The following is a 23,350-nucleotide window of genomic DNA, read 5'->3' on the forward strand; positions in this document are numbered from 1 at the left end:
TGCTCACTCTCAGAATTCTTACCAGTTTCCACTGCTATTTGGTATCCAGCCTCTAGTCTCCGAGATGACCTTTCCAGCCTCTCTGTGTTATCGAGCAGATGTGCCCTCTGAAAAAGAAAACAAGGGAAAGAAAAATCAGGCACTGTCTACAATGTTGTCTCCCCATTACCTTTTTTCAATTTTTACCTTTTATAATACAACAGAATGACTCACAGAAAGTACCTTTGGCAAGAGGGCTGCTTATATGGCCTGTCATAATTATTTCCTAGAATTTGTGTTAGATAAATGTAAATGTTTTGTGAATATTATACAAACCCCATGAGAATAATACAGACAATGTATAAGTATTTTACCAGATGGATTCTTCAGTTTTGCCATCAGCAAACACTGATGTTTTCACAGAACAACTGAAAGAAGCACATCCCAAGCTGCTGCAGACGGCATATTCTAACCTTTTAACTTATATACTGCTAAAAAAAAGATGTAATACAAATATATAAACTTGCTGTTCTTGAATTCAAAACAAGAATTCTTGATGTGAAATCCACAAGTAAAATATAATGCAAAATAGACCTATTATTCTGAGAGGATTGCAGATTAGCATTCATAAACAGACATATTTTTATTTTGATGAAAAAATACAGCACCCTGCACAATCTTGTCACCATGTTCTATGATAAGGACCAGAAAGAAAGCTTGGTTTTACTCATTTTTCTTCAGTACACTACAGACTTCAAAAATATTTTATTTTTTTGGAAATACCGAGTCTATACTTCTAATCAAGTTGTCAACATACACACAAGCATACATGTTCCAACCTCCTCCCCCCTTCAGTCTGGGGGAAAAAAATCAGGTTTGGATACATGTCAAAAAAAAGTCCTAGAAGTTTGCCTTGTTGACAGATGTCATTTAAAAACTGAAGAAATGCTTTCTAATAATAATATTAAAAAATAGGTGCCATCCATATTATCTGAGTGGCTGTCTGCCGAAATGATCTACCTTGCTCTAATGAGCCCCTATGGATCTTGGGAGATGCAAGCTGTATTGACATGCACACTTAAGCTAATACACCTAGACCAGTGCCTCCAAGCTCTAGCAGCCAGGGATGCTGACAGAATATCTCGCTTCTATCTTCAAAGAAAGGAAGTGATTAGTATGTTATCATTATCATTCAAAACGTGATTTCCCTATTCCCTCCCGGCACAGGTGACACATCTCTGAGATGCGGCCAGACGATGGAGGCAGCTAAAGCCACATCAAAGCTTTCCTTGATTTTTTTTTTTTAGAAATCATTAAAACAATGCATTTAGATCAGCACAGATAGAACCCAATGTGAAGGTCAGGAAAGCTGCAATAACAATCTATAATAATTAATAGAGTTGTCTAATACACAGTGGATAGGTTAAGAGTAAATTGCAAAAAAAAAAAAAGCCTTATATTTAGAAAGGGAGGGAAAAGAGTCCAGAACAAAGGGGGCTAGTGGAAAGAAGAAAGGACCACAAACATTTAGTAACACTGTAAAATTTAAATTGTAGAAAATTATTTGATTATGTCAGCAGCTAAGTAGCACTGCTAAGGCAAAGGAATAATTTCAGAACAATTAATTTTATTAGCAGACTTCAAAGGGAAATTTTTTTTTCCTAATGACAGAATCCCTGTTTTCTAGGCCATGGGTCTCTAAAAACAGCAAGGCCTCTTATAAAAAGGTGGTATGTATAGAAATGTATTATATAAAACTCATACTATTTTAATATGAATGAAAAAGTATATAAACTAAACTCATAATTTAAACTCATGTTAGTTATATCTTCATAATAATTGCTGGATACAGAGTCAATGCAAAGTATTCAGGATAAGCACAACCCCCCCTCCTCAAGGATTGAAAAGCAACACTTGTGATTTAAAAGTGATATATTTTATAGATACAGACTTCTCAGGATGCAATGCAAACAACAGTAAAATCAAAACAAGTTGATCCAGATCTATGAAAAATCACTTAAGATATCCTTAGCTGTTTTTAAAAGATGTTACACTGTATCACACAAACACAAAAATCAAATGGCAATGCTATTATTATGGATGATAAATTAAATTTCAAACCACCAGAGAATGCTTAAAGTTCATGTTAGATTTCTTGCACGCAGACACCTTGCTTCCACAGGATCTCAATGTACGAACACAGAACAAAAAGATCTCAATGTACAATGTTGCTTTCGTACTTCTGATTTTATATCCTTTTCACCCAGTTCATTCTACATCACAAGTCTTCATCCCCACCCCATAAGTGGTTATGTTATTTACTTTTTTGGGGGGGGAGGGGGAGAATACTGTTACTTCAGTTATAAAGAGCAATGATTAACAGTTGCAGTGAGTGCTTTCAACTAGTTCCCCACCCCTTTCCAAATTCATTCTCCCACACTATCCCTTATTCCTTTGTATATGAAGTAGCATGAGGTGGCTCAGGCTTGTCTTTTATCTTCACAAAGAGCTTCTCTAAGGAGTTGTATGTGGAAGTTTTGCAAAGTGGCAAGATACAGCTAGAGATTTAGTCTTTCCATGTGGGCTAGATTCAAACTGAAATCTCAACAGTGAAAAGAAAACAGAGCAGTGTAGCCTCCATAGCTTTCTGTGTCAGACATCTGTGCTGCAATACAGCTTTATAATACAGGAATTGAACATTTTTTTAAATTAAAAAAGAGTATGGAAAAATCACACTTGCTTTTAAGATCATACAACCTTAGGAGAGCTGTAATTGGGAAAGCCTTCATGTCATACTATATGACTAGTTTAGAACCTTGTCATAATCTCTGTACTAACCATCCTTTGGGCTTAAATGTACATTTTATACTCTTTATATAAACACCACCCCCTTTACAGTTTATCTTACAGCTATAATACAGTAGCTAAAAATTGCAGTTAGTGGAGGTTCCATTGCATTGCACATTCTACTCTTTGATGTTGAATTCCAATCCCCTTTTTAGCCACACATTACATATGCTTCCCCCCAAAAAACTATGAAACAAAAAAGATAAGTGAGAGGGCTTACAAAATAACAGAACAGTAATACAATCACACATGCACACACACTTTTAAAATGTTAATTATTCACCAAAGGCTAAATTACCTGATTTATTTTCATAAATAATGTTAACACTATTATATTACATTGCCTACATATACCACTTTACTAATAAGTTCAAATTACTGTTTTCATAGTCTATTACACAACTGTTATGATTTGGGCTTATAAGTATCATTGCATTTACTTTCAAGAATCCTTCCACTGCATCCTTCTACAAATATAGGTATGCCTATGAACAGTCATGAAAAAGTTTGATGTGTGTTCTAATGTCTCCATGAAAGCAAGACTCAATTTCAAAAGACTAAGAAATCTTCATATTTGCATAATTACTACCACACTATCAATTTTACATACTAAAACTCAAATGGAGGACCATTAACCTTTTAAGATTTCTTTCCCATCTTAAATGAAACCTATGTGACACATAACTGTATTGTCTCATGTTCACTCCTTGTGACCATCATCCTTGTTTCTCTCCCTAAGCAATCTTCCTACTTTCCTGCCTCCATTCTAACCAAATTTTTGATTGTAGGCTCATTAGGGTAGGAACCTGTCTTTTGTTTACATTACCCTGTGAAATAATATGTACAATAATGACACTTCATTAACAACAACTGAAGACAGAGCTCGAGGACTATTTGCCTTCTCAATTGCATTTTGTATAGTAGTAGTAGTATTTCTTCGTGATTTACTAAGACGCTGTCTAGCTGTTGGGAGCTAAAATAACATTATTACATATATTGATCAGTGTATTAAGAAAGAATATTAATCAAGGATTCACTTATATTTAAGATATTTGCATATCAGTTTCTTTAAAGTATGACTTTCAAAAATACCCTGACCATCCCCTCTTTCTGAATTAAACACCATATCACAAGGCCACCCACCAAATACAATACTAAACAAGCATAATTTGCTGTTTCCTCTCTCTGCCAGGAACTCTGAGGTATCACTATGCAGCTACCTCAGAATATTGGTTCCCTAGCAACTTTTACTGTACCAAACCTTTGAGTAGGTAAAGAATGTGTTTTTTTATACAACAGCACAAGAATTTGCTGTACTATACAATAATATTGAGGAAGAATCTTCAAAAACATACTAGAGGATGTCAGCAAATAACCATAAGATACTTTTACATCCGTCTCAAAGCATTGCTGCCAGTTCAGGTCATTTCCTAAGGTGAGAGGAAGAAGGGCTCTCATCTACATTCTCTACAGCATATGCACAAATAAATAATAAATACTGATGTACAACTGAGCATATATCTACCTGGATTCTATTTTCAACATGCATGCAATATTTTCATACTGTTTTGTATGTCAGTAGGTCTACACAATAATGTATTATGTATTGCTAGTAGGGTTTCAAGCAGAGTTTTTCTCCCCCCACTAATGTAGTACCTTCTGTAACAGTACTGAGATATAAGGGTATTTACTCCATAAAAGATTGTGTGATGCAGATATCATTACAGGATCTGATTAGATCATGGTATTCTAATAGAGATCAAATAGTAGTTTTCCTTCTTTCCAGCGCCTTTAAATTATCCCTTTCCTCTATGCTATCAAAGAATTGTAATTTTAAACGTTTGATGTAGAGATTCCAAGAAAGAAAGAAAGAAAGAAAGAAAGAAAGAAAGAAAGAAAGAAAGAAAGAAAGAAAGAAAGAAAGAAAGAAAGAAAGAAAGAAAGAAAGAAAAAAAGAAAGAAAGAAATTTTTTTTAAATGTATATTTTATTTGCTTTGTGCAGGTTTTTTTCTAAAACAGTGACCAAAAAGATCTACTTCAGATTTGGAAACTCAGCTTTAAAGGAAAAGCTAGACAACAAAAAGCAAAGAAGTACTCACCTCTTCACGTAATTTTATCAACTGCAACATGAACGCACAAAAAAAGATAAAAAGGAAAGAAATGGCAGGAAAGAAAGATCAGTTGTGTGACAGGATACAGAATTAACATTGACAATTTATCTGTTTACATGTTTAGCATTTAAAAATCACAGACAAACACATTAAAAGAACCTAAACATAGACTACATGCAGAGTTTTTTGAACGAATAAAGATCACTTTCTCACACTGTCACATTAAACAAAGAGAATAGTGTGAAATTCTCTTTTAAACCACATCTAAGACACCATCATGAAATAAAGGGAATGACTTCATAGAAGTCTATAATATAAAGGGGAAAACAAGTTTACTATTCCTCTCTTCTAAGATAGTACAGCTGAAGTGATTTTGTATATACAAGTTTTCAGGATTTTTTTTTAGTCTGTTCTGACACCTGCCTTTTTATTTGTTCAACAGAATAATCTTATTAAATAGATCAGAATAACTACAATAGATGTCCATTGGGTGCTGATTATATTGTTTTTATGACAAAACTGGAAGCTTCATTTTAACATAACTGCTTCCATTTTCTGTCAAGTCTATGCAATTTAGCATAGTGAAATTCTAGTGTGTTTCCTTATTAAAAATAAATGGACAACAAAATAAAATGTTTAAACTTATAACCTACAGGTTTGCTGAACAAACATTTTGCCTATATATTCGGTATTATTGCACATACTTCCCCACAAGTCTTATAAGTTGCTGCTCTTTTACTAACCTTAAAGAAGCAGGACTTATTTGTCAATTATGCTGGAAATTCCTTAGTTTAGAATGAAGATAGCTAAAGTGACAATTACAAGAAGGAGCAAAGATGGCTTTATCACTTAGATACCAGATTATTTTGATTATTAAAGGGCAACTTCTGACAATTGTCAGTTTGTCACTCACAATTTATACACTTCTTTAGAAACTTGTTTTTAAACCTGGACATACATTTGAAAATATTTTAAAGATATGAAGTCTCTCATTAAAATGGAAATAGTACTGTAAATTTGCTTATGTTTATACTACAATTAAAGATCACAGTGCTACCAAACAATCAGGAAATGTTTCACTTAACAAGTAAGGAGGGAAGCTGCTGATATTAATATCCCTTTATAAAACAATCTTTTCCATGGTTTTGGTATCAAGAAAACATATCTACTTCTTCAAAACCACCTTTAACCCACCTGTTCATAAATTTCTTTCTTGTTCCCCCACTTTCTTCTCCAAAGACAAACATCTGTTTAAAACAGATGACCTAAATGTTGATTGCATCACTATCTTCCCCCCACCCCAAGGTCATCACTCCTTAGCTGGCTATGATACTTTAGGGGCCAAAGTTTAAAACTACTTTCCTGCAATGGAGACCATTTGGGGCATGACATTCTACTATAGTCAATGAGAGTTTTAAAATGCTCCACATTTGTTTTTTCAATAGGCCCCAAACAAAAAATGTTCTATCTTGTTTGTGCTGCATGGCTGAATTTAAGCTCTGCAAAGGATTTGCAATGAAGCTAAGTAATGGGAGATTTTCTTTTTTAAATGATGGCTGAAAGATATTCATTCAAATCAACAAAAGATTTCTCCCCCTTTAACAATGATGGCACTTGATTAAATTCTACGACAGCTATTTTTAAAATTTTACTATATAAAGCTTGCCAAAGTCAAACAGCATTAAAATGTGTGTAGCCACTGTTTTACATTATGATAATCAGCATATTTTTGAAACAAAGATTCTTCTTTTTTTCCAATTTGATACAAGCAGTAATCTGTTCCTTTGTAGACTGGAAAAAAAATCTGGTTTACGCTGGTTTGAACCAGTGGAATCTCTTGTGGTTAAGCCTTCTGCTGTGAGTAGAATCAAAACTGTGACACAGAGTATGTGCACGTCTGTGGGGCATGTCACATGATGCAGAAAACTACCGAATTTTCCCCCCAAGAAGCTGATAACGCCACTGCCGTCTCTGCCCGCATACAGATAACGAATAAATGCTGAACTCTATTAAACGCCCTTTACACATTATCGTGGGTCGAACACACAATTTTCTGAACTTGTGATGACTGTCTATTTATTTTGCTATAAACTCTCGGCATGTAACGAACAGATTTGTGACTGGTAATGATCTGCTCTGCCAGGGCTATATGATGTGATACCGACCTTCTTTAGATCTTGGGGAATTAAATTGACCAACTTCACCCCCTGGTCAGTTTCTGGAGTTTTAACACACTTTATGCACAGCAATTCCAAATCTCACATTATCAGAACTTGGTTGTCAAAAATTAGGGCAACCATATCACCAAGAATATTTGTTTTTCGATGGTAATTTATATGCTGTCTTGGCTTACTTTGTACTTGAGACATTCTCATAAGTAACTGACATTCCAGTTATCAATAATTATTTCAAATTAGCCTAACAAATCTAGTTTGGTAAAGATAACAAAAATTTATTTCAAAAGTTAGGATTTGTAAACAGTTGTTTGCTTTTTTTGGCTAGTGAAAGACATCTGACTAACTCTGTATTGGCTTTCTTTTCTGAACCACAAAACCCAAGCCTTCTAAATTACAGTATCCCCAAATGAAAATGCAGGTATAACTAAGAACTGGATCACAGCAGTGGAGAACTTGGGCCTTTCTAGAGACCTGATGACATCAAAACAGAAGAGTACTGCTTAAAACACTATATGTACACCTACACAGATTATTTTATACAAACACACACACACACAAATTTCACCCTGTTCTGTGTAAGGGCCAGCTTTTAGTAGTTTAAAATTTCTGAATAAATAAATGCTGGGGGCAGGGGATAACTTAAGTAAGCACAGCCAGGTTTTTATCTTCTGCTTTTGTACTTCAAAATGAGCTGCTTCTGATTACGCTTCACTATATTTGAATTAGGAGAAAATAATAAGCACAATGGCAGGAAATTAATTATATAAATAAATATATTCCAAAGAAATCCACAACCATCTATCTACCCCACCAAAAAGGCTTTTGTTTTAAACAGAACATTGCAACTTAAGTTGAGAGGGAACAGCAACTCTTGCATGTTAGTCATTAAATCATGAAAATCATCTTGGGCAATGTTGTCAACAGGACACAACTATGCCCCCCCATCCAAATAGCTGTACATCATAATTTCAAATATTTCATAATACTTCTTCAGCCTGACTGTCCATGGCAAACTACTTGAGAACAAATCCTATGTACCTATTTATCAAAGCTGTGCCATTACAGTTCTGAAACACAACTGGGCACAGAAAAACCATACAGATGACTGATTCCCGGCAGATATATATTAATACATATTTCACAAAGAGATCACATTGTCTTCCTATTCTCAAAAAACATTTTGTTCTGATCTAGAATTGTTTAACTTTTGAAGTTCCCAGTTCTCTTGACAAAGCGTCTCCTCAGATATCAGCCTCTGTAAAGCTGTTAATACTCTTTGTTTGCCCAAACCCCAAACTGATTTTGTGTGTGTTTGCAGCACTTGTTTTCATTATGCACTGATTTATGTTGCATTTTGTGAATTAGAGTGCCAGTTAAAATTACTGTTAATATCTGAACTTTAACATTAAAAAACAAAGTTTGCCACACAGCGAAGTTTCTTCATGTTAATTTCAAAGTATCATTCAAACAATTCCTTTCTTCTCTTATTGGCATTCATGTTCTAAACATGTTGCTGGCAACTGAGTATCAAAACAATTTTAAGAGGTAAAACTGGTAAATTCTTCAATACTTTTTGAAGTAATGAATTCTGTTTTCACCTATGATTTATCATAACTTTGCTTTCAAGGCTGAAGTCACAAACACTCCCTTTGTAATCTAAAAAAAGAACAAAATAATTTGAATTCAGAAATCGAAAACTGTTTTTTAAGGTTGAACTTTATCAATGGTATTTGACTGTATGTTTTCCTTGAAACAAATAACTCCTCTTAAAGATGCAAACTTTTCAAACTTCTGCAAAGCAAGAAAATCCCTTAATTAAATATGCATTTTAACATTACAGGATATTACATAAAGGACACAATTCATCCAAAATTACACACACTGATTTCAACAGAAGAATTAAGCAGAACTGTCCTTCAAATGAATGGGAATGCTTTGGCTGGAATCTTCCCTTGGAATCTGTCTTATTTTAACATGAAATACAATTTATGACACACACAAAAGCACATACACATCACTTTATAACACGGATTTGATACCTTACAAATACAACAGCAGATCATTTTTGTAAAAATCAGGAAATATGGACTATACTAAAAAATTGGAATTACTTCCCATAACATAACTAAGGTGGCACAATGACAGATGTTTAAAAAGGCAACTTTAAATATCTGCATGGTTGTCAACAATATAAAGCCTTGAAAACATGGTTTCTCTAATTGTAAAAAAACCCAACCCTCTACTGTACATTGATTATCATGCACTGAACATGATGAACATAGTAAAATTAATCAGCATGTATATTATTGCTGAACATTCCTTTAAAATCTGTGTTAGTTACAGTGTATACTTTTTGAAATAATCTGCATTTTTTTATACAAGGGAGGAAAACCTGGCTTAGAGAAGACAACCCACATGGAAGCATAGAGCAAAACTGTCAGATTCTGAAGGCTCATTTTAATTTGTTTTGCCTGCCAGTGTTGATTTGATTATATTTCATTCTTATCAAAGCTGCATTATGTAACTTTTTTTTAAATTCCTTTTACAAGTGTTTGAGGTGAAGACCTTGGCTTTGTCAGCAAACACAGTGTTTCAAGTTATTCCTTAAGTACCAAATAATAAAGAAAAAGAGAAGAAAAGATTTTTTTTTAAGATAGCAGACAGTGATCACAAGGTAAAGGGTTAAATTGTAAGATCTCCAAGAAACATTTTGAAGTTGATTAAGACCCCAGCTTTGCATTAAACAGTATCACTTCCACATGAGTTGTTACTAATGCTGTTAAGGAGCAGCTTGAGAAGCCCAGTGTGCCAATGACCTCCTTCACCCTCCAGCCACCCACTAGGGCTTCTTGATTAGCATCCTACCTGGATCGCCGAGGAATTCCCATCATCCCCTAGGAGCTCATTCCGCACCTCGTCACTGTAGGCAATCCGTGACCTTTTCTGTAAAACAAAAAGAAGGGGGGGGGGAAGTGTGAGCAAGCAAAGATCCGGAGCCATCACTATCAAGGCTGATCATCTTAAAACCTCGAGAGCCCTCTAATGGATACCTATTTGATTTTTTAAAAATCTCTAAGACAGTTATTACTGAGTCCTTTATCTATAAGATGTATAATATGATGAAGGAATTATACATACTTTTAGCAGAATTTCTAAATTACATTCTTCAACCAAAATTAGCCTAGCAAACCATAGCTTATACAAGAAGTGATGCTTCTACTAAGTTCCATGGAAACCACCCCAAAATCTTGATTATCTTATTCCTCTGAGTCCCCTCCCAAGTCCCATGTCATTTTACAGAATCCTACTTTTTTTAGGATATATCTGATTACGTGAACCTTTTAGATCTCTACCAGGCCATGGAGTTTATACTTTATAACATGCAATTAAATTTCCACACTTAGGAATTGCCATTTAATTTTTGTAGTTGAAAACACAGAGAGGAACTGGAAATGTCAATACAACAAAGCAATCAGTCAAAGATGGGAAGAATTTGCATGTTCTCTTTGCCTTTTACCTTAAATTAAAAATAAAACTTTTAATCAAGCATCAGCCACAGAGTTTTTAAATTCTACACTGCTATGTCTGAAAACACCCAGTGACACAGCTGTTAAGTGAAATCCCACACTGGAACCTGCTCTTCCCTTCCTTCCCCCAACATTGCAAGGCAAATGATATACTGTAACCAGATTTGAGGTGGGGGAGGACAAAGTGATTTTCTGAACTACCGTAGATTGCAAGAATTCAATAATTCGCAGCTCAGGGGAGAGGTGACACACTATGTTTTCCTCATCTGCAACCAGAATTTTTCTTTAGAATTTGGGATTATAATGTAGATCAGAACACACAGCATGTTAGATGACAATTCTTATTGCATTTGATGCATTTTGTTTTCTTCCCATGAAAAACAAGGGTCTTCAATAAAACTGAGCTCAACATGCAGGACACCTAGCAGGCTTCTACAAGGCAGATGCCTTCTGATTTCTTCCCCTCTAGCATCCAGTAATCATATTTCTGAAATCTACTTCTTAGGTGCACCAATTAAGACTTAAACAGGGGACAGCACTGGGAAAGAAACTACTTAATCTAAATTATGCTAGCTAAACACAGTTGAGAGTGCTTGCTTGTTCTTGACCTTGAAAATGGGTCTGTATTAAAGTCTGGGTGTACACAGCATCATTCCCTCTGATAACAAGCTTGATGTTCCAGTGCCCATCAGTAGGACACTGTATCAGCACCATTGCCCCATAGAAAAGGGAATTTCCCAAATAGGCAAGGAACAAATATTAGTTTGCAAATTAAACATACACTCCCCAATGCATGATCCTTGTCCAAGAGCCATGGAATTGGGGGCTGGTGAATGCCAGATAAAGGAAAATGGACTGATCAAGCCCTGACAATTTGTACCATACTGGAAGGGAATACTGGAGGGTAAAAGGGACATTCCCCAGTCGTTTATACCTTTCCCCTTGGCTCTATGCATTCCCCCAATATGAAATACATAATTTTGTCCTGAAGATGCATAGAAATTTTCATTCTGAAACGGCAGTCTTCAAGAGGAATACTGCACAGGATTATATTTTGTATTTTGCGCTGTCTCTCTCTCCGAAAATGGATGCAGGTTGAAATTCTAACCTGAAATGTAAACTTCTGCCTTTAACAGATAATATAGTAACTTTTATTCTGCTATCACAACATTCAATGGAGTCATCACACCGTACATTTACTGACAATTATAAGTAGAATGCCAAATGAGCCAGAAAAGACCTCACTTCGATTATCCAAGAAACTTCCAGCTCCTTTAGACCTCTTTTTAAAGTCCTAGTGATAGTTTGTGCCATCTATGGCTATTAAAGTGATACAGCTACTAGTTCTCAATAGATATGTGCAGCTACAGTGATAATAATGGACACCATGTTTCCAGTCTTTTCCCCCCACTATTTGGATATCTCAGACACAGCAGTTTCACATTAACCAAGTAAAAGTAGTCTGTACAGCATTAAAGGAAATGGGAACCTTTAAAGAGGCTCTAGTATCAGAGCTGCCTGTTTAAATTATTCATTTCATCACTATGGGGGACTAAAACACTCTGCAGTATGCAAGAATATCATATGGAGATGGGTTTTGTTTTTTGCTTTTTTCACCAAAAAGCCAACAAATTGGCATAGATTGCTCAATTACGATATCCTATTTTGTGTTTGATATACATCAGACAAGGAAGGAAGTTACAAACGTATGTCAACACATGATTCAATCTTTTTGTTCTATTTGTCACTACAATCACAGTCTAGGAGTTTACCATACATGGTCAAATAGTTCTTCCTGCTCATGGAGTTTGTGCTTTAAAAGATGGGCAACCATTCTGACTTCAGAATAAAACATATTGCCCATAAGTTTGCCAAGTGTTACACAACTCTTTAAGCCATATATGTTTGATGTTCTAGCTGTATGTTCACTCTTTAAGGTACATCAAGCACTACTCAGTCATCCAGACAGACATGCTTCAGTCCTGCAGCACAAACATCCATACCTCTGGGGAGGGTCTTTGGTGCTGCTGTGTTAGCCAGGCTTTGCCTAACAAGAATTCTGAAACTCAACTAGCATCTATCAGAAGAAGCTGGCAAAGATTAAAGGCAAACACACAGGACAGCAGAAGCCACTTATCTACTTACCTCTCCACCTGTGGCTATTTATCCATAATATTTTAAGGGGGAGGGGGTGATAAAATTTGTACAGTGGTTCTAGTTCTACTACAACCTCTATAAGACTTTTCACTATACCTCTGAAGAACATGCAGACATCTTTAACAGTGAAAGCCTTATATCCATGTGGTTACTTCTGATGTGATGAATGTGATAGTCAGGCTTTTAAATAATGTCAGCTGGCTCGTTAGAAGGAATAGGAATTGTGACCCTTGTACTTAGAGAACCAAAAAAAATTTCCAGGTCTGTGAATGGGTAAATTATATACATTTGATATAGGCTTTGTAGTTTGACTGGTCCATGAATCCAGTTGCCAGTTGCAACAATCCATTGCCAGATGCCCAAGACAAAAATCCCAAATCCTCCTAGAAGATAAGGGGAAGGAGTCTTTACTGCTGTGAATGGGAAATACCAAAAATGATGTTGAAATTTTTTCTTGATGAAAGACCTGTCCTACCCTGGGTCTTCAGGGAAGGACTGCATTAGCTTCTCTAGATTTTGGAAAGGTGGAAGCATAAAAGACTCATTCTGCTTGTCCCTTTATCCAAAGTCTTGCACAAACTGAAAAGAGAATTACCACTTCTTCTTCAAGCTTTCTGTGTATATTAGAAGACATGGTAGAAACCCAAAATAAGTTGTGCTTATCAGAGTCCAAATCTGTAGAATCTAGGGATGCCAACTTCCAGGTGGGGCCCTGGAAATTGGAACTGATCGCCAAACAACAGAGTTTAGTTCCTCTGGAGGAAATGGCTGCTTTGGAAGGTACTGTATGGCACTATACCCAACAAGACCCTTCCCAGGTTCCACCACCAAATCTTCAGGAATTTCCCAACATGTGGCTGACAATCCTAGTATATCCCTAAATTTTAAATATCTTTTCTGCTACATGTTGATTTCATAATCATACTATAGTAATGCATACCATCAGCCACAAGCAGTTCTAGCTCCATGAATTAACAGAATCCAGTGAGATGCAGCCCTAGAACCTAATGCTAGGTCTACAATGAAGCACCTATCTAAATAAAAATCTCTTCACTTCATTACGACTGAGATCTATATTTTATCTTATCTTTTTGCTATAGATTTAACTCAGTATAATATAAATATTGTACAACATCAACAGCACAGCTAACATTCATTCCCATGGTCCTTTATTACCATGATCTCGCTCAGCTCTTAAAAAAAAGCTCAACAGACTAACTAGCCCCTTTGACTACAATTAAGGCCAACTCTACCATAGTCATCAATAAATAATTTGATAGTACTTTTGATCACAATTTCATCCCAAAATGAACTGATCACATAAAAGACTAAGCTTTTGAACTAAAGTGCCCATTTGTTCTCTTAGAATTTATCAAAAATATCAATACAGCACTCTCCTTTGTCTTTAAAATAATAACCACACAATAATCTTACTAGCTCTCTAAATGGAGCTGATCATCATTAGTGAATGCAGGAAAAGATAATTTAGTGCAACAGTTATAAAGATAATTTATGATCTTAACTTCATCATTTTATATTGGATATAAATTTGTACAGCAGTGAAATGCAAGTGTGATAGTTTGTGCTGGAAAATGTCACACATATTGCTACAGTCTGAAGGAACCCAATTCATAATGCATTTTATAAATAGTTAATGACTTCTATACATAAGCTAACCAGGCAAATCAAGAAATTGTCAACATTTTTAGTCTTAGTTGTCAGTTACTACTGTCTACTGCTACTTTAAATGTATGTTTCTAGAAGAGACAGAGGCTTTACTGAATCTGTAATCCAGTGCCTTTCTGGGCAACTCAAGAGGAGTTTAAGAGTTCTTATATACAGCTCTCACCCAGCAAAGGGTTGTCAACTACACAAGTTTTTCTTTCTCCTGGCAGTCAGATCTACACGTGTGTGCAAGGTATTCTGTGCACATAGAAGGGCTTAACTCTGTTTTGAAAATAAGTATGCATGTCTTTTGTTCAGCATGGAAAAAAGGCAAGATGATTTCTAGTTAATTTACGGTCAAACTACTGTATTTATGGATAGATACCGACTACAATTTACCAAGTACAAATTTGTCCATCATTTATCTGTGTCCTCTTACTAAGGTTTCAATAAAAAAAAATACTATGATTAAAACACTATGGTGGCAATTTGACCAATCTCTGTAACATGCCTGCTGTAGAAAGAAACCTATTAGTGATATTCAGGCTTGCTCCTTATGTATAACCCTCTATCACTCCACCTACTAATCTGATTCAAAACACTAAATGGTGAAGCCACAAAGTTCAACATAATCCTTCATAACCTTGAAAGCCCACACAAAAACAGCAAACTAGCTGCTTTAAATGTACCACAATACCCAGATCTTACATCAAGGAACAATTTGATCCAGGCAGACCTCGCTTGCTATAGGAGCAGGATTTTTGCATACTGATTCTCTTAAAGCTTTTTTTCAAACAGATACACTTGCTCAGTTCTGTCTGGCAATTTGGCTTTAAACAATCTTCTGCTTGACCCAAGTCTTAACATTTCCCAACTGAACTGAATATATTCACAGGCAAACACAGCTAAATTAGAAATGAAATGAATTAATTCATCTTAAACTAATTAAGAACTGTGATCTGCTGCACCACCCCTGTGTGTAATTCTACATATGAAACAGAGTATATGTAGCCACTACTATAAGAATTCTACTAAACTACTAATATGCGTATAACAGTGAAGTTAGTTTATTACTAAATCTTATAACAAGTAAATTTCCAAGGCCTACACATGGCAAAGGAATTGGTTAAATTGCTTTACCTGGGAATTTAATACAATGTTATTATCAGACCAGCCATATGGTAAATAGATTTATAATTCTTTCCATGTGTTAAGCTATGTTGTGTATGAATTAAGCAATGATGTGGTAATACAATACAACCAGCTCCTTCCCACACCTGGAAGACAGGATATTTTGTTAAATCCCTACCTATACAGCCACATCAACAACATAAATATGGAAAGAGCAATGGGAAGAGAAACAATCTTTCAGCACATAAACAATCTCACATAGTAACCAAATGAGATGTAGATGGGGAAAGGTACCCAAAATTATGTCACCAACATCTGTACAACAGAATTCAGGCTAGCTCAATTCTGTGCCATTTTGGCATAATTTTCTATATTCTACACTTTAAATTACTCATTGACATTTTGAACTTATCATACTTTAAGATGGCAAAACATTGACCAGTTTACGTAGTTCAATTAACAGTATTTTCAGCAGCCAGCCATATAAATGAAGAATAATACATTTGTACGGCTTCTCAACTTATATGTATTTTTAAATGCTTAATTCAAACAATTACTAACCAAATTAGTATCCTGACAGAAAAAGGATATGTTTCAGAAGAACAGTATTTTTAAAAAATTCTGCACTATCTCAACAATATTTTTAGAAGTATTTAACGCAATTCTAAGGGATTGATTTATTAAAAAGCTTTATGGTATTGCCATAATTAATTAATTTTAATTATGGAACCTTTTTACTACAATTTCAGATTCCTAAAAAATTCCATGTCAAAGCAGGTAGGAAAAGCCAATCAACTTACTTAATCATTGCTTTACAGAATACAGATGACATACCCAGCATTACTCTGTATGAACACTGCAAAGCAAGGTATTATGTCAGTGATGAAACAACAAGTAATTCTGTTTAGGTGCTTGTTAGTACTTTATCATATTGTCTGTGGGGTGTGTGCAGAAATGTTATTCAGGTACATATTTGGGTTATTAGCTAATAATTGAATTTGGACTCTTTAACATCATAACAGAATACCTGAATTCTGATTAAATACGATAGCCATTTCCATTGGTTTCAACAGGAAAAAACTTTCCTATCTAATCACTTTTCTGTCAACAACACTACTCAAATGAGACAAAATTCCCAGGGATTGTATCTCAGACCCAACGAATTCTGTCACTCAAGTTTCATGTAAATAGGAGAAAGCATCATTTTTCTTGAGGTAATGAAATGCACAACACGTTTCTGCCTCTAATCTTTTTCTTCTATCAAATTTAGAAAAAGGCTGTAATCTTCATCTAAGGGATCCTCCCTACAAAACTGCAGGCAGAAAGCATGCATACAGGCCATTACAGTTCTCCCTTGCAGAATGCGCACACACAGGTTTGGTGCTGAGGCTTTCCAACCATATTCCCCCACCATTAGGATCCTGATGCAGGCAGGAGGTGCAATCCATTTTTAAATGGAAAGAAATGCTAAACCCTGCACTAAGTTTATTCATTTCAGCACATTTCTTCCAGCCCATGTTTAACTTTACTTGTAGGCTCTATTGAAGAACCAGTAGAAATTGAGAAAGTGATGCTGCAAACAGCAGAGATAAGAAGATACCCACACAGTTACACGCCCCACCTCTACCAATCAATGACCCTATAGGAAAACAGAATGTGACAGTCAAGGACAATGCTGTGTGGCAGGCAAGGTAACCAACCTCAAGATGGGGTCTGGAGTTCTCCCAGAATTACAACTGGTCTCCAAAATACAGTTCATCCAAAGTAAAACTGACTTCAGAAGTCAAGGGTAACTACAGCGGGTAGATGGTGTAGGACTCCTGCACCTCCTATGGTATGCCAGAAAGGTTAGCATAAACTGATTAGCACCTGTAAAAACACTGAAGGCCAGAGGCTAGCTGAGAAGGAAAGAAGGATGGGACTGCTGTTAGCTGACATCTTCATATGGGTCTGTGTGGATTTTTCTCCTTAACATTGAGAAAAACCTGAAGAGGTTTTTGAGAGCTTTTAAGTTGAGTGGAACTGAGTGGATAACAGTCAGTTAAACCAGCTAGTGTTCCAAATGCACATCCCAATTGCCTACTGCTTGACCTGGAAGTTGCATTTTGGAGCCTGAGTATTTTTCCCCATTCAAAAAAGGAACAGGGACTTCCAACATTATACCCTGTTGCCAGCAAGTAACCCTCTAGTCTAGACAGGTGAGATATAAATAATAGAAGCCTAAGTCTTCTGTTTGTACCAGGTAAATAAATGAGAGCCTTCTGGTTGCTACGTGCCAAACTCTGGTTCAAGGTGTTCTAACTGTGAGGAACATACACTCCAAGCTTTATCCCTGTTATTCTCTCTCAAAACCCTTAGAACCAGCAAGTAATGAATGATGTTTGATTCATCCAACATCTAACAGTGAAGCAGGCTGCTATGCCATATATATGAATCTATTCTATTTTATTCTGAAGTGTCATCAAGGAGATCTTTATGTCCTTTTATGTGTGTCCACTGTAACTTGTAAAAAGGGCTCTTATAAGAGGATTTTTTTGTGGAGGGCAGGTGACTAACACCGAGGGCCAGACTACATGTTACATTTAATATGTGGTTCCAGTGGAGACTTGCAGAGGGTGGCAGTTATGAGTTCCCTATAGATTGGGAACTCAGTTGTGAGTTCCCTATAGATTGGGAACTCAGTTGTGAGTTCCCAATTCAATTCAGAAGTATGTCAGGGACCCAATTCTGATCAGGGCTGCATTGAGGGGATAGGAAGGGTTCCACCACGACCATTTTCCCAACATACACTACCTCAGGTGCATTTTATGCCAGGAAAATGGCATGGGAACTGAGAGCATGAACTCTTCATGCCCATGCTTTGTTCCAAATCAGAATCAATCCCCAGCAGTTCTTCTAAATTGAGTTGCCACAGGAAATTCACAGCTGTCATACGGCTGCAAGTCCCCATGGCAAACATGTAAAATGTAATGTGTACTTTGGATCTTAGAGGAAAGTTTAAATATCTTTATGCACAAACTGAACATTTTCTCACCTTAATAATAATAATAAAATTTTATTTATATCCCGCCCTCCCCACCTAAGCAGGCTCAGGGCGGCTAACAACATCCATAAAATATACAATACAATAAATATACCAAACTTTAAAATCAACATTATCCAAAAACAATTCTAAATTTACTTTTGACATAATTTGACAGTAACAGTGATGTTCCTGGCGCTACGTCTGTCAGTTTACGTGATAGCGAGGATCCCTGGGCAAAGTCATTTTGGTGGATCCATTTGTTTAGTGATCATAAATCAGCAGTCTGTAAAAGCCGACCTAAAAAGGATGGTCTTGCAGGCCCTGCGGAATTGGTCAAGACTCCGCAGGGCCCGCACCTCTTCCGGGAGCTGGTTCCATAGGCATGGAGCTGCGATGGAAAAGGCCCGTGCACGGGTGTTCTGCAGTTTGGCCTCTTTTGGCCCAGGGATAGTCAGCTTGTTCTTCCCTGCTGACCTCAGTGCTCTCTGGGGTTCGTATGGGGAAAGAAGGTCCCTCAGGTAGGCAGATCCTCAGCCATATAGGGCTTTAAAGGTAATAACCAGCACTTTGTAGCGAACCCGGTATGTAACTGGCAGCCAGTGCAGTTCGCGCAGCCCTGGCTTTATGTGCTCCCATTTCGGGAGTCCTAGCAACAGCCTAGCCACCGCGTTCTGCACTAGCTGCAGCTTCCGGGTTCGGTACAAAGGCAGCCCCATGTAGAGGGCATTACAGTAGTCCAGTCTTGAGGTGACCGTCGCATGAATCACTGTTGCAAGGTCCCAACGCTCTAGGAAAGGGGCCAACTGCCTTGCCCGCTTCAGATGAAAAAACGCTGACTTGGCAATGGCTGCTATCTGGGCCTCCATTGATAATGAAGGCTCCAGTAGGACTCCCAGGCTCTTGACTTGGTGCGCCGCTTTCAGCAGCGCACCGTCGAAAACTGGGAGAGGTATTTCCCTCCCCAGAGCGCCGCGGCCCACACAAAGGACCTCTGTCTTCGTCAGGTTCAGCTTCAACCCACTCAGCCTAAGCCACGTTGCCACAGCCTACAATGCCTGATCCAGATTCCCTGGGGCGCAGCCAGGCCGGCCGTCCATTAGCAGATAGAGCTGGGTGTCATCTGCATATTGATGACAACCCAGCCCAAACCTCCGGGCAATCTGGGCAAGGGGGCGCAAAGTTCAGATCCTTAGTTCAGATCTCAGCCAATTTGATCACATGCTACGCAGGGGTATCAAACATAAGGCCCAGGGGCCAGAAACAGCCTGTCCAAGGCTCTTATACATCCCCCAAGCATCTGGTGCAAGGGAGGGAACAGGTGGCTACTTGGGAGGCAGAGCCACTCCAACTGTGGCTTCAGTATGGCGGCATAACCTTGTCTTTACAGTCAGACAGACCCCTTCACTTCAAGGATAGCCTCACTAGCCACAGCAGCCATGCTCTTCACTTTGCCTACAGCTCTGGGGATCAGAACTGCAGGGATCAGCATTTGCACTTGGGTCAGATGATCCTTTGTTGGGACCTGCTGGCAGCCAGCTCCAATACTGTATTTGTGCCTCCCCAATGCAGAAGCTGTGCTTTGGCCCATGGGGGGCATTCTTTGACAGTTTCTTCCACAGATCAGAGGGCTAGTCCTACTACCAAGAACATGACTTGGCAGCCAGGCCTCCCTCATCCATGGACCGTCCAGCAGCCTTTAGTCATAGTTGATTGCCACCTTGGGAGTGGGAATCTTTAGTTATACTGGTTGTTAGGTGGTCTGAGGCCTCTGCCACATGAATGGCATTCTGCATGCAGTGCCTGTTCCCACATCAGATGATCTTATGGTCTTCTGCTTTGCTTGGCCTGGGTCCCACTGTGCACATGGCCATGGATCTGAGCTGCTGCTTCCCTGCCTCTGTAGGTTGGAGGGTTAGTTCATTTTGTCTTTCCAGTCCCCTTCCACGGTGGTTTAGGGTCAGAGGTGTCTTTGCAATGCTCACTGCTTTGCATTTTACCGTGGCACCTGGGCTCTCAACACTGTCAGAAGAAGCAAGCTGAAAGGGGTTTGCCCCCTCTAGTCAACATGGGAGCATCTGCCCAGCTCTGCATTGCTGGCTCTTCAGTCTGGCCATTTGGGTTTTCCTCTGCACTCCCCTCCCAGCCTACAGGGCCTTGTAATGAGGACATACCAACCTTAAGCTTACTAGCTGCTGTCCTTTATAAAGTTTATATCTCCGGCACCTGGCATTATGTTTTATGGCACACACATGATCAGGGGGTTGGGACTAGATGACCCCAGAGGTACCTTCCAACTCTATGATTCTATGATCTGGCCCAGCAAAGTGACATTTATGTCAGATCTGGCCCTCAGAACATATGAGTTTGACACCTTTGCTTTAAAGCGATTGCAGAGGCCACTCTGAGGATCAGTCAGGATGGTGGGGAGCTGAGATCTCCCTGTCCTCTCAGTTGTGGCTTAGATCTCTTGTAGCCGAGTTTAAACCGATGCAAGAGAAGCCAGACCAAAATCAGCTGGGTTGGTGGGGAGGTGAGAGCTTCCTGAAGGTGCAGCTTTGCACTGCCTTCTCATACTGCCCAGTTTACACTGGGTGGGCAGGAGAGAGCTGCCCAGCGAGGATTGACTGTGCCCACAGGGAGTCGATTGATCCCCACTGACACAGCTCTGCACTGCCTTAAACCATGCTGCAGGAGAAGTCCAGCTAGCCCCATGATTGGACTGTTAGTTTGTTTTTTTTACCAGCATTTTCTAGTCTATTGGATCCAAAAACTTCCAGGATTTATGAAAAATCCCAGATCCCAAGTATCATGCCAGTATTCAGATCTGGGATTTTTGGGGAATCATTAAATTTTTGGAAGTGCCATGGACCCGAACTGAAAAATACCGGTTAAAAAAACTGCACACCCCTAGTCGCTACCCATCTAGTCACAGATGGAAACAGCACCAAAAGCACAACCTCTGAAGGACAGGAAGGTTCGCATGGTAGTAGGCAGTCCTTTGGGTATGCTGGCCCCAAGTCATATAGAACTTTAGTCAATACTTGCACCTTGAACTGGGCTTGGCAGCAGATTAGGAGCCAGTGCAGATGGCCACTTCAGTCAGTATTCTGGCTGCAGCACTCTGTACCAACAAAAGCTTTCAGACAGTCCACAAGGGCAGCCTGGTATAGAGTGCTAATTTAGATGTTACCAGGGCTTGCGTCACAGTGGCAAGATATTTCCCACACAGAAAGAGCCACAAAACAGTACCTCCTGGTTCCTACCCTGAAAGATGATCTAGAAGGATACTATGATTGATGGTACCAAAAGTTACACTCCTGTGTCCATCTCCCAGCAGAGGTCATCCTCCAGGGCAACCAAGGCCATTTCAGTCCCATAAGCAGTACTGAAACCAGACTGAAACAGATCCAAACAATCAGCTTCATTCAGGAATCCCTGAAGTTGCCCAGTCACAACTCGTTCAGTTGCCTTGCTTAAGAACGATATATTTATTATTTAGACTGATATCCTGCACTCCCCATGAATGTGCTCAGAGCAGATCACATCATAAATTCTAAGCCATTATAATAGATAAGTAAATACATTAATATGTAAGACAATAGTTAACACAATTAAATACAATTATTTTAAAACAATATATACCATCAAGTATCACTTGATCAAGTTCATCAGTTCTGTTAAATGCAACCATCTGGGCAGCATCCTGGGACTGTAGGTCAAGTGAAGAGGTGAGAATGTGGCTGCTGGCTATCCCTGAAGTGAAGGGGTTCTGCTTGACTGTACAGACAAGGTTGTTCTGCCATGATGAAACCACAATTGGGTTTCACCTCCCTTGCACCAGTTGTTTGGGGGCTGTATAAAAGCCCTGGACGGGCTGATTCTGGACCGTGGGTCCTATGTTTGACACATTTCTTTTGAAGTTTAAAGGGACTGCATAAACCTGTCTGATAAACAGCCATTTTTAGATCTACCTGAATTCCTGATTATGTCTGAGATTTTCTTGGGGTTTTTCTCCCCAGTTTTTACAAGAAAACCTGGATATATTGTGGAATCCAAAATATACCTGAAAAATACTGATACTGATATTTCAGCTTAGGTAAATCCCTAGTAGCAACCTGAGAAACTACCTTCTTGGTCATACTGCTGACACTCAGGAATTCCATCCCTAGGAAGTGTGACTGTCTCTATCATTGAATTACCCAAGAGGATTAAGTTTTTTTGTTTGGTTTGGTGTTCTCCCACTAATTGTTATTAGCTCTCCCCCATGGTTGTGTCATCTGTGCTTGCAGTTATATGTTTCATTACATTTTAATTGTGTTATATACACTTTATTTTAGATGCTCTTTTAATGTCTCAGATGCTTTAATGATGAACCGTTTTGATATTCACCACTTTAGGGGCCATATTTGGGTGGAAAGGTGGCATAGAAATGTTTGAAATAAATAATAGTTAACACACTGCTAAGATTTCTCTCTTTGTCTTTCTTCATTTGAAAATAAATGCTTAGAGGGTTTTTTTGAAGGGTTGTTTGTCTGAGGGGGATTGAGGCGGTTGTTTGTAATTTAATGTTCACAATTACAATTCGAAGCATACGGAAGGAGAAGCAAGTTCTCACCTTCTTTGCTTCAAACCAGGCAGCATGCTAGCATTGTTACAATAGATCTAATGGGTACACGCTGTGTCAAATCAGTAGCTAACATACCAAAATATGTGTCCATTCTGGAGATATG

At 38.1% G+C, this 23,350-nt stretch overlaps 1 protein-coding gene across 4 annotated transcripts in view; it reads right to left on the reverse strand.

Moving 5' to 3' along the window:
• VTI1A (vesicle transport through interaction with t-SNAREs 1A) overlaps nt 1-23,350 on the reverse strand; it is a 421,333-nt gene that overhangs the window by 340,004 nt on the left and 57,979 nt on the right. For 2 of the 4 annotated variants that reach the window (XM_060241684.1, XM_060241686.1), the window contains exons 4-6: nt 9,981-10,058; nt 4,927-4,947; nt 23-107 (exon numbers count right to left, since the gene is read on the reverse strand). In XM_060241684.1, the coding sequence (XP_060097667.1) occupies nt 23-107; nt 4,927-4,947; nt 9,981-10,058 (184 nt within the window). The remainder of the gene's footprint in view (nt 1-22; nt 108-4,926; nt 4,948-9,980; nt 10,059-23,350) is intronic. The other 2 variants (XM_060241685.1, XM_060241687.1) reach the window with 1 other exon arrangement.

This window comes from Heteronotia binoei, chromosome 6, assembly GCF_032191835.1.
Source record: "Heteronotia binoei isolate CCM8104 ecotype False Entrance Well chromosome 6, APGP_CSIRO_Hbin_v1, whole genome shotgun sequence".
NCBI lineage: Eukaryota > Metazoa > Chordata > Lepidosauria > Squamata > Gekkonidae > Heteronotia > Heteronotia binoei.